This window comes from Salvelinus fontinalis, chromosome 2 (assembly GCF_029448725.1).
Source record: "Salvelinus fontinalis isolate EN_2023a chromosome 2, ASM2944872v1, whole genome shotgun sequence".
NCBI lineage: Eukaryota > Metazoa > Chordata > Actinopteri > Salmoniformes > Salmonidae > Salvelinus > Salvelinus fontinalis.
Window position 1 is genome coordinate 82,061,073 of NC_074666.1, and position 15,625 is coordinate 82,076,697.

General features: G+C 41.5%; 1 protein-coding gene across 1 annotated transcript; it reads left to right on the forward strand.

Annotated features, from left to right (window-relative positions):
* The first annotated feature begins 7,390 nt into the window (after positions 1-7,390).
* Positions 7,391-9,931, forward strand: LOC129828879 (keratin, type I cytoskeletal 13-like). Its single transcript, XM_055890150.1, has 7 exons — positions 7,391-7,913; positions 8,350-8,432; positions 8,537-8,693; positions 8,849-9,010; positions 9,127-9,252; positions 9,368-9,588; positions 9,694-9,931. The coding sequence occupies exons 1-7, from the start codon at positions 7,446-7,448 to the stop codon at positions 9,815-9,817; spliced, it is 1,341 nt and encodes a 446-aa protein (XP_055746125.1). The 5' UTR covers positions 7,391-7,445; the 3' UTR covers positions 9,818-9,931.
* The last annotated feature ends 5,694 nt before the right edge of the window (positions 9,932-15,625 follow it).

The window sequence follows — 15,625 nt, forward strand, 5'->3', positions numbered from 1 at the left end:
GGGAAGGCTAGGACAGGAAGTGGTTTACAGGTTTTCCTGAATGTTCCACAGTATGTGATCAGGGCTGGGATGCAGCCATAGAGTCGACATTCAGACTACTGTGAATCACAGGTTAACAACCACTTCTCTTATCTCAGTAAGACCCAACCCTCCCTCCCACTCAGTCTCCCGACCCATACCTCCCACTAGTCACTCCCAACGTCATTTATTCTTAAGACTCTCTTACCAAATTGGTATCTTGCGAAACATGTGTGTACATGTTTATTCTGATTTGTGGCATAGGCCAATAACTGTGCACGGCTGTAATTCGTTTCATTACACACAGCTGTAAAATGATGTAGAAGCAATTAACAGACAAATCATCTAATAATTCAGTGGTTCATCAAGCAACTCAACTCCTTGCTATGGGATCAAGTGCTGCAGCTTCTTTTCAGTGGAAGGTTGGGCTTGATTGCTTCACTTGCTAGGCCCTTTGTTACATGGAATATTGCTGAATCCAAGATGGAGAAAAGACTGGGCTTAATCAAATGGGACTGTTGGCATCACACTGCCTGTATTCATCTTTTACAACATCTCAATCGCGTTTATATTTGTTCACTCCTTTTAGACCAGTTTCCACTGCACCATTAGTGTCAAAAACGTATTGTTCGTTCCACTGTAAAAGTGTCAAGTTAATTCAACACTTGAGTTACTTAGATGGAAGTGATAAGGGGATTATGCATGACAATTCCGTATATGGTAAAAATCACCCTTTCCAAAACTGCAAGGAGCTCACAGAGAAATCCCACGCCTGATGAATATCTTGCAAATGAATGAGACAAGATAGAACAGCTTTATTCAGTTTACTCCAGGGTTTAGGTTTGGCATTTCTAAATGTAACCCTTTAGATTTACTCTTTTTTTAAAGCAAGTTACCATAAACTATCACTATGGTTACAGAGTATTAATATGCTCCGGCTGAACTATTTAGTTACAGAATATACACTGAGTGTACAAAACATGAGGAACATTCCTCATATTGATTTGCAGCCCCCTTTGCCTTCAAAACAGCCTCAATTTGTTGGGGCGTGGACTCTACAAGGTGTTGAAAGCGTCCACATGGATGCTGGCCCATGGTGACTCCACAGTTGTGTCAAGTTGGCTGGATGTCCTTTGGGTGGTAGACCATTCTTTTTACACACGGGAAACTGTTGAGCATGAAAAACCCAGCAACGTTGCAGTTCTTGACACACTTAAACCAGTGTGCCTGGCACCTACTAACATACCCCGTTCAAAGACACTTCAATATTTTGTCTTGCCCATTCACCCTCTGAATGGCACACATACACAATTCATGTCTCAATTGTCTCTAGGCTTATCCTGTCTCCTCCCCTTCATCTACACTGATTGAAGTGGATTTAACAAGTGACATCAATAAGGGATCATAGCTTTCACCTGGATTCACCTGGTCTGTCTATGTGATGGAAAGAGCAGGTGTTCCTAATGTTTTGTACACTCAGTGTAGTCTATGTGACTGAAAGGTGAAGTGACCTAGAAGTTGGAATAATTAGTTCCAACAGAGTAATGGGCTTGTGAGAGTATATAAGGGAAATGTAGAGAAAAAGTAAATATCTCATGCGTCCTGTCTTTACAAACCAAACATATTGATACAACGGTAGCTAAGATCTGTCCATAAAGTCTGTCCATCAATAAAGCGCTGCTATGCCTTCTTAACAATACTGTCAACAATGCAGGTCCTACAGACCCTGGTTTTGTCACACCTAGACAACTGTTCAGTATTGTGGTCAGGTGCCACAAAGAGGGACTTAGGAACATTTCAGTTGGCTCAGAACAGTGCAGCACTGCTGGCCCTTAAAAGTACACGAAGAGCTGACATGAATGATATGCATGTCAATCTCTCATGGCTCAAAGTGAAAGAGATATTGACGTCATCACAACTTGTTTTTGTAAGAAGTGTTGACATGATGAATCTACAGAGCTGTCTGTTTAAACTACTAGCACACAGCTTGGACACCCATGCATACCCCCACAAGACAAGAGGTCTCTTCACAATCCCCAAGTCCAGAACAGACTATTGGAGGTGCACAGTACTACATAAAGCCATGACTACATGGAACTCTATTCCACATCAGGTAACTGATGCAAGCAGTAGAATCAGATTTTAAAAAACAGGTAAAAATACACCTTTTGGAACATCAGGGACTGTAAAGAGACACACGCAAAGGTACAGACACACGCATACGCATACATTGCAATATTTGTTGTAACAGTTGTATGGTGGTATTATACATTTTGTATTGTACATTTTGTTTTGTAGATATGTAGTGGTGTAATAATGTTATATGATGTTCTGTTTTATCTTCTGTTTTATATGTAATGTAAGTGCTTTAATGTGTTTGGACCCCAGGAAGAGAAGCTGCTGCCATGGATCCCTAATAAATACAAATACAAAATACAAATATTATAATACTGCATTCAACAGTGCAGTCAAGTAGCAAGGCCCTTAAACTGGCAAATGCCAATACCATTGTGCCTGCTGGGATGGTTTGAATTGATGGGGTTGAATCAGAGAAAGGCTTGTGGAAAGAAAATGGCTGCACAGGCAAATAGGCATGTGGTGGCTTTGCAAATAGGGATCCAATTTGACTTGAAAATAGGGTGTGTCACAGTTTTTATCGGTGGCATGAGTCGGGGGGGAAAAGCTAGCTCTCTCGTTCTTTCTCTGTGGAACCATAAAGGGAAATGCATGCATTACAGATTGGTTAATGTGTCAAAGAGAGAGGCTCCAGACTGCTTATCTAACTAGAGCCACCATGCACTGATTTATGACAGAAACGCCTCTGTCTTCATACAAACCAGCATTGTCACTGAGGCGGAGAGTTTCAAAATGCTTGGATTATCTGCACTGATGTTAACATGATGAAATATAATCCAATCTGGGTTTGTAGAACACTCTACTCTGTAATTAGGATGTGTTCAAGAATTGTAGTCAATTTGTAGTGGGGATAAACACTGATTGTTAGCTCTGAAGTCATTCATTCGCACCAGTTTTTGGATGGAACACCAACACGTTTGTGCATCCTCTATAGTGTTATGGCTCTACACTTGGTCTTATTACTAGACAGAGTGACGTGGATTCCAACAACAGTTTATTGGGTACATTTGCATGAAATCGTTTCAGCGATGTTAATCTACATTGTTTCAAATGGAATTCCGTAATTAGTGAATTACTCTAAAATGCACAGATGTAGCTATTCAATAAATGTATAAGTATTGATATTGTGCATGTCCCTTTGTGTGATTAGACCTTTAGTATTGTATCCTTTTTTTCTTAATTAGTCTAGTATCTGGACTAGTTTAGCCTGACAGCAGTTTGCTTGAGGCCCCATGCACAGCGTTTCCCTGTCACTGATTTAATAGCACTTTGGTCGTTAGTGTCCATTCTTAGTCTAGATGGGAGTGGGGATGGGTGTGGCAGAGAAGGTTGAGAAGGGCAAAGGTTACTGTGTAGGCAACATGTCCGGAAAGGGTCAGAAAGTTACATTTTCTTTCTTTGGGACTGGGTCAATCAGCTGTGGAGAAACTAGCCATTTAATGTACACATTAGTACATTGGACTGAACATTGTACTGTACCTTGTAATGTGTTTTTTTATGTATTTATGTTTGGCATGTTTTCTACACCTCCATACCGATTGCAAGGAACATTTACTTATGGACACTAATTTAAAGCAATTAAGCAATAATAGTGGAAAGTAATCAATACTATTTGTCGACTTTATTCTAAAAAGCTCCAGAGAGGGATTTTAAAATGCTTTCAGGCATCTGTTTATGTAACCTAATGGAGGCCAGCTTTTTGCTGCACAAAATGTCTTGTGGGTTCAGAGGCCTTCTTTACCCTTCACTGCAAGATAGCTATGGCTCCAGACTTACTGCCTGCAGCTCCTTACCCTTCAACTAAGGATTACTATGACAGAGCTGAGGAAGCTTAGGCATCTTGGTTGGCCTAGCTGTCACTCCAGTCACTCAAGAGATCGGTGGTAAAAGCCCTGAGTGTGCTCAGACCCCTTCCTTTTAAATATTCCTTTTCAAACCCTTTAAGGCAAATAACTCCAGATTGTGTGTTCAGAGCACATCATAGGCTAGTTCTTTAAATCAGTGAATGTTTGAGAGTTTCTGACAGGGCCAGGTGCCTTGTACTGTTTGAATATAGTGTTTTAATGTTGAAATGTGTTAAAGTAAGAACGAAGACTTGAGATTGGTTAGTCATTTCAACCGATAGATTTTCCCGTTCTCTGAGGGCCGGGTGTTGACACATAGGTGTGGCATGTCAATGTTTAACCCACAAGATTTAAAGGCTATAAAGGCTTATGTTACTAGGAAACTAGGAGTGACTGATATTGACTGCAGAAGTGATTTCTTGGTAACAACTACTGTTACATTTAGTTTTATCTTATTTTTTGTATTATGATTGTCACGTGCTACATACCACACATTGCAGTGTGCACCTTTGTTGATTTTTTCTAATCTTCCACAAGTCAAAAACACCTTAAACCAACTTAAGCCCTGTAGTCCCTCTTATAGTGGCACACCTCACAAACCAGATCTAGCAGGCACACCATTAACCTGTTAGGTATGTTGCCTTTCACTCAGTCACACCGCTTTCGTAATGTATAGATTCCTTAACACATGCTTTAATTGTTCCCCTCCCCATAGCTTATATAAAGGATCATGAGAGCTTTAAAATGGTTGTAGGCTATACCTTGCCTATAAGTACAGCCACTGTAAATCATGGCTCTATGTGAGGAGATGAAAGGATCAAACAAAAGGCACCTTTTTCAATTACTGGCCATAAAGACTGCAATATGGGATGTTTTAGAGGTTTTCATGTGTTGCTGACAGTGGTGTAAAGTAACTAAGTAAAAATACTTTGCGGTACTACTTAAGTAGTTTTTTGGGGTATATGTACTTTACTATTTACTCCACTACATTCCTAAAGACAATATGTACTTTTTACTCCCATACACTTGACACCCAAAAGTACTTGTTACATTTTTAATTCTCAGGCAGGACAGCAATATGGTACAATTCATGCACCTATCAATATAACGTCTTGTCATCCCTACTGCCTCTGATCTGGCACACTCACTAAACTCAAACACTGTGTTTGTAAATGATGTCTGACTGTTGGAATGTGCCCCTGGCTTTCCGTAGACAGCTCAAAACAGGCGTTTGCAACCTTTATGCCTGGAAGAGGCATTTTTACACAACTGGTTGTTGAAATGATTGTTAAAAGACAATAACCTTCACCCACATTCACCTTTCTCTCAGTCCCAAGTGTTTTCTCGCTTGGCCTGAAACACTAAGTGCATTTTAACATGCAGAGACCCAGCCAGGTGACAGGAGAGATGCATTGCTGTGACACATACAACACACACACAATACAACACACAACCAAAACAATGAAGGACTAAATAAAAACATGGTTGTGAATAATGTAACATACTGAATGCATTTATGGTATGATAGAGTATGGGGCTTATAGGCCAGTTGCAGTTCGTGGTGAAAATGTGATTTTGGTGTTTGCACTGTTCTACCATCAGTTCCCATCAGACTCATTAAATGTTAGCCATGGTAAAACCACAAGATGCAGCAACAGATGAAGCTTAGAGAGAGAAGACATTCAGACAAGATTGTTTCAGTAGGACAAAGTGACAATTCTTTTGGCTGAGAGGGATCCTGTTGGACGAATCGTAGAAGAGACTCTATTTACACATAACATTTAGAGAGGGTTTGTTTAAAACGACCTCTACTACAGATGATAGATTAAGAGGCCTGTATGGGGCTGGGGACCAATCTTGCGTGACCACAGGTTAGACAGGTTTTTGTACAAGCAGAAACCTGCAGCGGTCCACAAAGAAACTAATCAGATGAAACCGTGAATGAGATATGGGTTCAATCAGTGTACATAGAATTACACAAGTGTTACAACAATTATATACAATCCCTGTGATCAAAGAGACTAAAGAATAATTATCTTGTGGTGTCAAACATATTTTGATGTTTTTTTAATCAATGATAGTGACTTAATGGATTCCTGAAGTGTTAATGTAGCTTGTTCAAAGCAGGGCACAATGGAAACATTCAAGATGGCAAGATAGGTAGAGGATGGCTTGTACCGGTAAATCACATATTTACATGCCTGCATCATCGATGAATGAACATTTTTTAAGATCCATGTCATCCCCTTACACAGAGATTCAGCAGCTGATGATGAGAACAGGCAAGTACCATCTTGTCTTACATTTTTTTTTTTTTAGGTGTAAGGGCTTTATCTAATGCTTCACATGAAGTTTTGTCTTTGCTCCTCCCTCGCTAATGATTTCAGGTGCACTTGAGGCTGTTAGCAACGCAATATCGTTAGCTCATAACCACAAATGCAATGGTAGTATTTTAACTTTAAAGATGGTGGAAGGTAGCTCAGTAGCGCAAGGCTTGAGCTGTGGTATGTTTTCCTATTCAGACAGACACAGGTTACAAACAACAAATCAAGACGTATAAATGGCATTAATAAGACCCAATAGTGTGGCTTAACTTCATGCCAATTCTTAATAACTTATAGATTGATTATTAAGTGAGTGTAACAAAAACTCATGCTATCTTAGACTGGATCGGCTTTTGATTAATTTGTTTATTAGGGAAAAACACTAATTCAATTAAATCCATGCACTGTTATCATTGTTGATTCAAGATTAGACAGCGCTTAAGAGTGATTCTGCAGGCAACGAATAGTGTGTGTTGTTGACCAAAGAACTGGTTTACTTCGTAATCCAGGTGTGCACAATGCAAAGCTGCTGCCAGAACATTTTGTGAATCCAGGGCACCACATTCCTTCATGAAAGGCTGAGTTTCAAGTCATTGTTAAAAGTTTGCATGGAGATGGCCACACACTTAATGTCCTACTGCCACAGCTAGGATGCAGTGTGTAATTAGGGGGAAAGTTACTCTTTAACCAAGGCGCAATCTCCACTCCACTTTTGTTTGTTCTAAATTGTGTTGTAAGTAAAATCATATTATAGATGACCTTTCAATGGTTTAGTGTGTTTTAATCCTGACAGTACATTATTAAGCATGTGCTCTGCAGACTGATACTCTCTGACGAGCGGAAATAGATGAGGATTGATAAGAAATGACATCTCAGAACTCGTTACCCTTTGCCACACCCACAAGCAATTGACAGATTGAGTCTGTCATGCCTGTGTGCGCGCATTGGCTTTTTATGACTTAAATAGAAGACTTTGGGGAGGTGTTCCTCCCACGCCTTTCATGATCTTTCCCCTCCCACCTCTATCCCCCCACGTGAAGTTGTATAAAACAACCAGCCCTTCTCCTCCACTCTTCACTAAGTCCTCTCCAGCTAGTGCAGTAAGACAGCAGACTCAATCAACATGTCCTTCTCCAGCAGCAGCTTCATGTCCTCTGGTGGATCCACGAGGGGAGCACCTATGGGCTTCTCTCGCCTCTCCGTGTCTGGAGGTGGCAGCATGGGAGGTGGCAGCCACATTAGTGGCATGAGGGCCGGCAGCGTGTACGGGGGTGCAGGTGGCTCTGGGGTGCGCATCTCCAGTTCCAGTGCATCCAGGTCCTTCTCTGCTGGCGGTGGTTTTGGCATGGGTGGTGGTGGAGGTGGCTTCAACCTGTCTGATGGCCTGGACCTGCACGTGTCTGCCAACGAGAAGGCCACCATGCAGAACCTGAACGACCGTCTGGCCACTTACCTGGACAAGGTCCGCTCCCTGGAGACGGCCAACGCTGATCTGGAGCACAAGATCCGCATGTTCCTGGAGGCCAAGACCTCCCCCACTGGTCGTGACTACAGTGCCTTTCATCTCTCTATCACCGAACTCCAAGGCAAGGTATGTCAGTCAACTCGTTTACAACTACAGTACACCATTATGACTACTTTTACCACTTGTTTATAAAGGCTGGGTTTTATGGCCACTGATAGCCATTGCCTTACTATTGTGGAAGAGGAAGGGGAGTGCCAGTTACTCCAAGGCACAAAATAAACACCACTACTTAGTAAGCCTTCACCAGTAACCTGATAATGTCAAGGACAATATCATAAATCTAGTTCATGGCCATTACCGCGTTGATGTTCTTAATAAATATAGCTTTTTCATTAATACCATTGTGCACTGTGAATGCAGTGTATGTATCCCCAGGGTCATTGATCTCTGGTCCAATGTCAGACACACTAACACACCCAAAATCAGATAAAGTTTATAGCGCCATTCATTTAATCACTCCAGATAAAACTGTTAAACTCCAAAACTTAATTTTCTCTTTCAGATCCAGGATGCCACACGCATCAACAGTGGAATCTACCTCAGCATTGACAACGCCAAGCTGGCAGCAGATGACTTCAGGGTCAAGTGGGTGACATCATGAATGATCACAATAAATATGCATCAATCCATACTGTCTTAAATAGATAGAGTATATCTTTAGTCCAGTAAACAAAGCTGCATTTGCTTAGGTATGAGAACGAGCTGTCCATGAGGCAGTCTGTGGAGGCCGACATCAGTGGCCTGAGGAGGCTGCTGGATGACCTGACCATGGCCAGATCTGACCTGGAGATGCAGATTGAGGGGCTGAGAGAGGAGTTGATCTTCCTCAAGAAGAACCACGAGGAGGTGAGTCTGAGTGACTATAGATTTAGTCATACAAAAGTAATTGCCAAGCTTCATGACTATTTGTCATCAGTTGATTGGGGGAAAAAATCGTCAATGTCATGCATAATGAGTAATGCATGACTGAGGTTGAACCAGACTATCCATGATTCCTTTAGGAGCTGTTGTCCATGCGTGCCCAGATGAGCGGCCAGGTCCATGTGGAGGTTGACGCTGCACCACAGGAAGACCTCAGCAAAGTCATGGCTGAGATTCGCGAACACTACGAGGCTGTCGCTACCAAGAACAACAGAGAACTGGAGGGCTGGTTCCACGCCAAGGTAATACTGTTTCTCATTATAAAAATGATTCCATAATTTAGGTCCACGATATCCATAATGTCCCATCAATTGAATTGTTCATGTAAAAACATTATTTTGGATGGTGTTTTCCACAGACCGAGGCACTGAACAAGGAAGTCGCAATTAGCACAGAAGTTATCCACACGTCCAGATCTGAAATCTCAGAAGTCAAACGTACGCTGCAGAGTCTTGAAATCGAATTGCAATCACAAATAAGCATGGTAAGACTGTTCAGAAATCAACCAAAATTATTTTGTTTCAATGTCTGCCACCCATCAATGAATTTGCTCTGCTACTTCCTGATGTATTGTTGTGCTCTTAATTTCTCTCCAATAGAAATCATCCATGGAACATAACCTTGCAGAGACAAAGAACCGTTTCTCCATGCAGCTGTCAGGTTATCAGATGCAGGTGACCAGCTTGGAGGAACAGTTGGTAAATCTCAGGGCTGAGCTGGAACGACAAGGACACGAATACCGGATGCTGCTGGACATCAAGACCAGACTGGAGATGGAGATCGCCGAGTACAGAAGGCTGCTGGATGGAGAGGCTAGCAGGTGAGCTTTGAGTCTCATGCCTCGTGTTTCAAATGACATAGACATACAGTCAAAAATTGTCCTCAGAATGATGGAACCTAACACCATAGTTTTTTTGCTCTTCAGCATGTCATCCTCATCCTCGTCCACAACAACACGCAAGGTGGTGACTATTGTGGAGGAAATGGTGGACGGCAAGGTGGTCAGCTCCACCAGTTCCTCTGCCGGGACACTGGTTGGATCCCAGTGAGAAACATCTTGAACCAGAAATGTCACAACAAAGAACACCATGTCTCTGATGACTGCTGTCAAACTTTCTCAAAGAGATTAAGAAATAAACGTGCTCTGAACTGTTGAAACTGAATCTTCGTGTCTTGGCATTTTCTACTTCACATCAACTCAGTACACATTTCCTGAGCATTATGTCACGATCTTCTTGACGTGGAATAGAGGACCAAAACGCAGCGTGTGAAAAATATATTCTTTTTAATTATAACGACGAAACAAAAACAACAAACTGACGATCGTGAAGCTATTTAAACAAATCGTGCTGACACTAAACACTACACAATGACATAGACAATTACCCACAACAGCCCAATGCCTATGGCTGCCTTAAATATGGCTCCCAATCAGAGACAAATGAATGACAGCTGTCTCTGATTGAGAACCATTCAGGCAACCATAGACATGCCTAGAAACCTACACTCAACACTAACCCATACACTCTAACCAAACCCCCTAGACACTACAACCACCCAAGACAAGACAAAAACACAAACATCCCCCCTGTCACACCCTGACCTAACCAAAATATTACAGAAAATAAAGATAACTAAGGCCAGGGCGTGACACATTACCTGTTCATCTAACTCTGGTAGCCTTTCCTTTTGATGTGATGTTTAACACTGACAGTTAATTAGGCTATATGACAAAATACACTCTTTCAAAATAACATAAACTTGAAAAATGTTTAACCAAATAGTGGAAACTCAGCAAGAGGATGTGGCATGCGCAAAGTAAATACATAGCGGGTCAATTTCCCGCAACAACTAAGAGTGTTGAAGCGCAAGGCTAAACTTCTCGTCTGTTTTGGTCCCGTGGCGACCACTTTGTAGCAGCGTGAAGTTCACCCGTGGACATGTGCAGATACTCTGTGTGACTGTATAAGAGCAAAGTATTGCATCACGCTCATCTCATTATCTACGGTGCTGTTTGCTGCAGCATCATCTCGCCATCTTTACCTTTAATTGCACACACAATACATGTATTATAAGCTAAGCCCTTATCATAGGCTATTAAAGCCCTTTGTACCCTACAAAAAAGGCCTCACCCCATAAATGTACAATAATGATGCCTGCACTGCAGATAACAATGGAACATGTCTGCTTAATCCAGTTTAATTTAGTGACATACTATAAAGTTATGGGACACTAAATAAACTGATTATATCTGGTCAACTGAAAGTCAAACGAAGAATGTAAACATAGTAATCAGTTGTTAAGTCTAATTGCAGTCTCTTTGAAGATGACCTTTGTCCATTTAACCCAGTTGGCCATTTAATGGTGTGTGCATTCAACGACATGTGTCATTTATTCATATAAGATCACCAGTTATCAGCTTTTCTCTTTCACAGTTGGATTAAACAATTAACACCACAAACAGTGTTTTGGAACTTCAGCTAACCCAGTGATCTGGGATTCCCTTGGCAGTCAGACAAAACAAACGAATGAAGCTTACCCAAGTGACAAAACAAACGAATGAAGCTTACCCAAGTGACAAAACAAACGAATGAAGCTTACCCAAGTGACAAAACAAAGCACAAACTGTAACTTGTACCAACGTCTCTCATGGAAAAACAAACAAAATACAAAAGAGACTATTACAGAGAACTATAAGACACACTAACCCATGTCAGTGGGTAACTTGATTTACGAATCAACAGTCTGAAATACAAGTGTGGAAATCCACTATCTGCAACAATCGACAAAATTTGCTATCAGCAACAATCGGCAAAATCCACTATCTGCAACAACTGACAAAATCCACTATCTGCAACAACTGACAAAATTCAACATCTGCAACAACTGACAAAATCCACTATCTGCAACAACTGACAAAATCCACTATCTGCAACAACTGACAAAATCCACTATCTGCAACAACTGACAAAATCCACTATCTGCAACAACTGACAAAATCCACTATCTGCAACAACTGACAAAATCACTATCTGCAACAACTGACAAAATTCACTATCTGCAACAACTGACAAAATTCACTATCTGCAACAATCGACGAAATCCATTATCTGCAACAATTGACTTCTGGACTAACCAAAGCCAACATTGTAGTCGGGCTGTAAAATGTACACTATCGTTCAAAAGTTTGGGGTCACTTAGACATTTCCTTGTTTTTGAAAGAAAAGCAAATTTTTTTGTCCATTACATTTTTTTATTTTATTTTTTATTTCACCTTTATTTAACCAGGTAGGCTGGTTGAGAACAAGTTCTCATTTACAACTGCGATCTGGCCAAGATAAAGCATATCAGTTCGACACGTACAAAAACACAGAGTTACACATGGAATAAACAAAACATACAGTCAATAATACAGTACAAAAAAAAAGAAATAAAAGGTCTATATACAGTGAGTGCAAATGAGGTAAGATAAGGGAGTTAAGGCAATAAATAGACCATGGTGGCGAAGCAATTACAAAATAGCAATTAAACACTGGAATGGTAGATGTGTAGAAGATGAATGTGCAAGTAGAGATACTGGGCTGCAAAGGAGCAAGATAAATAAATAAATACTGTATGGGGATGAGGTAGTTGGATGGGCTGTTTACAGATAGGCTATGTACAGGTGCAGTGATCTGTGAGCTGCTCTGACAGCTGGTGCTTAAAGCTGGTGAGGGAGATATGAATCTCCAGCTTCAGGGATTTTTGCAGTTCGTTCCAGTCAGTGGCAGCAGAAAACTGTGAGGAAAGGCGGCCAAAGGAGGAATTGGCATTGGGGGTGACCAGTGACATATACCTGCTGGAGCGCTGCTACGAGTGAGTGCTGCTATGATGACCAGTGAGCTGAGATAAGGCAGGGCTTTCCCTAGCAGAGACTTGTAGATGACCTGGAGCCAGTGGGTTTGGCGACGAGAATGAAGCGAGGGCCAGCCAACGAGAGCGTACAGGTCGCAGTGGTGGGTAGTATATGGGGCTTTGGTGACAAAACGGATGGCACTGTGATAGACTGTATCCAGTTTGTTGAGTAGAGTGTTGGAGGCTATTTTATAAATGACATCGCCGAAGTCGAGGATAGGTAGGATGGTCAGTTTTACGAGGGTATGTTTGGCAGCGTGAGTGAAGGAGGCTTTGTTGCGAAATAGGACGCCAATTCTAGATTTCATTTTGGATTGGAGATGCTTAATGTGAGTCTGGAAGGAGAGTTTACAGTCTAATCAGACACCTAGGTATTTGTAGTTATCCACATATTCTAAGTCGGAGCCGTCCAGAGTAGGGATGCTGGACAGGCGGGCAGGTGCGGGTAGTGATCGGTTGAAGAGCATGCATTTAGTTTTACTTGCATTTAAGAGCAGTTGGAGGCCACGGAAGGAGAGTTGTATGGCATTAAAGCTCGTCTGGAGGTTAGTTAACACAGTGTCCAAAGAAGGGCCAGAAGTATACAGAATGGTGTTGTCTGCGTAGAGGTGGATCAGAGAATCACCAGCAGCAAGAGCGACATCATTGATGTATACAGAGAAGAGAGTTGGCCCGAGAATTGAACCCTGTGGCACCCCCATAGAAACTGCCAGAGGTCCGGACAACAGGCCCTCCGATTTGACACAATGAACTCTATCAGAGAAGTAGTTGGTTAACCAGGCGAAGCAATCATTTGAGAAACCAAGGCTGTTGAGTCTGCCAATAAATAACATCAAATTTATCAGAAATACAGTGTCGACATTGTTAATGTTGTAAATGACTATTGTAGCTGGAAACGGCAGATTTTTTATGGAATATCTACATAGGCGTACAGAGGCCCATTATCAGCAACCATCCCTCCTGTAACGGCTGATTTCCTCCTCTTCGTCTGAAGACGACTAAGATGCAGAGTGGAAAGTGTCCATGTTTTATTATCAATAAACTAAACACTACACGAAACAAAATAACAAAAGAGAATTTAACCGACAAACAGTCCCGTGTGGCACAACTACTGACACAACTACTGACCCACAAAACACACGTGAAACCCAGGCTGCCCAAGTAAGATTCTCAATCAGGGACAACGATTGACAGCTGCCTCTGATTGAGAATCATACCAGGCCGAACACAAAATCCCAACATAGAAAGTCACACATAGACAACCCACCCAACTCACGCCCTGACCATACTAAATAAATACAAAACAAGGGAAAACAGGTCAGGAACGTGACACCTCCTGTGTTCCAATGGCATGTTATGTTAGCTAATCCAAGTTCATCATAGTAAAAGGCTAATTGATCATTAGAAAACCCTTTTGCAATTATGTTAGCACAGCTGAAAACTGTTGTTCTGATTAAAGAAGCAATAAAACTGACCTTCTTTAGACTAGTTGAGTATCTGGAGCATCAGCATTTGTGGGTTCGATTACAGGCTCACTCAAAATGGCCAGAAACAAATAACCTTCTTCTGAAACTCATCAGTCTATTCTTGTTCTGAGAAATGAAGGCTATTCCATGAGAGAAATTGCCAAGAAACTGAAGATCTCATACAACGCTGTGTACTACTCCCTTCACAGAACAGCGCAAACTGGTTCTAACCAAAATAGAAAGAGGAGTGGGAGGCCCCGGTGCTTAACTGAGCAAGAGGACACGTACATTAGAGAGTCTAGTTTGAGAAACAGACACCTCACAAGTCCTCAACTGGCAGCTTCATTAAATAGTACCCGCAAAACACCAGTCTCAACGTCAACAGTGAAGAGGTAACTCCGGGATGCTGGCCTTCTAGGCAGAGTTCCTCTGTCCAGTGTCTGTGTTCTTTTGCCCATCTTAATCTTTTATTTTTATTGGCCAGTCTGAGATATGGCTTTTTCTTTGCAACTCTACCTAGAAGGCCAGGCCTCTGTACGCCTATCTAGATATTCCATTAAAAATCAGGCATTTCCAGCTACAATAGTCATTTACAACATTAACAATGTCTACACTGTATTTCTGATTTATGTTATTTTAATGGAGAAATAAATTGCTTTTCTATCAAAAACAAGGACATTTCTAAGTGACCCCAAACTTTTGAACAGTAGTGTAGGTTATAATCAGAATAATCAGTTAAGTCCTGAAGGAAATAGCAACTTAAAAGTGTGGCCAATTGCTGGATTCTTCTAAAACTATAGGTGCAGTGTATGGACAAAGATTAAAAGCAAAGGCTCATGTTCCCTAAACAGGTACCAAACCCTATGCACAGTTGGATCAGGTGTCAAGCAGCTCGCTTGAAGAAAGATTTTTCAAGACAAAGCAGCAGGACACACAACCAGTGTTTTACGGTTCACAATGTTCAGCGGTGGTTGTTCAGCAATGCTCTGCATTTCTTTTACCAATGGGGATACTCCGCCATGGACTATGGTGGTCTTCTTGAAAATAATATCTGCAAGTTTGAGACAGTAAGCTTACTACCCAACAATAGCTGATGTACAAATAAAAATAAATAAAATCAACAGGAGTGGTTTGGGGATTGCTGTTACTAGTGCTCTGTCACAAATTAGAACATTATACAGAGCTGCTGCAGGGTACGTCAGTCTGCACTAGCTCGAATTTTGGTTGTGCCAAAATGTATTTGGGAAATAAAAGGAATTAAATTGGCAAATGACAGGAGTAGCAAGGAGTGGAATGTTAGCTGAAAAGACTGCTACCCAGACTAGGGTATACTACTATTTCTAGGCCCCTACCTACCTGCTTTATTGACATGTTTCTTATTTTTTCCCTGAGTTACCGGTCTTGTGCTGTATGGATGGAATTTCCCACACATTCACCTGTGTATAAACCTCAAACCCCCCTCTCCCTCCCTCATTGTCTGGCATAAAAGGAGCCGTG

Bases quoted from the DNA above. Each gene is read 5' to 3' on its own strand.
- LOC129828879 (XM_055890150.1), top strand. From the start codon at position 7,446: ATGTCCTTCTCCAGCAGCAGCTTCATGTCCTCTGGTGGATCCACGAGG. The intron at 9,253-9,367 runs GTAAGACTGTTC...TCTCTCCAATAG, and splicing joins TGCAATCACAAATAAGCATG to AAATCATCCATGGAACATAA. The intron at 9,589-9,693 runs GTGAGCTTTGAG...TTTGCTCTTCAG, and splicing joins CTGGATGGAGAGGCTAGCAG to CATGTCATCCTCATCCTCGT.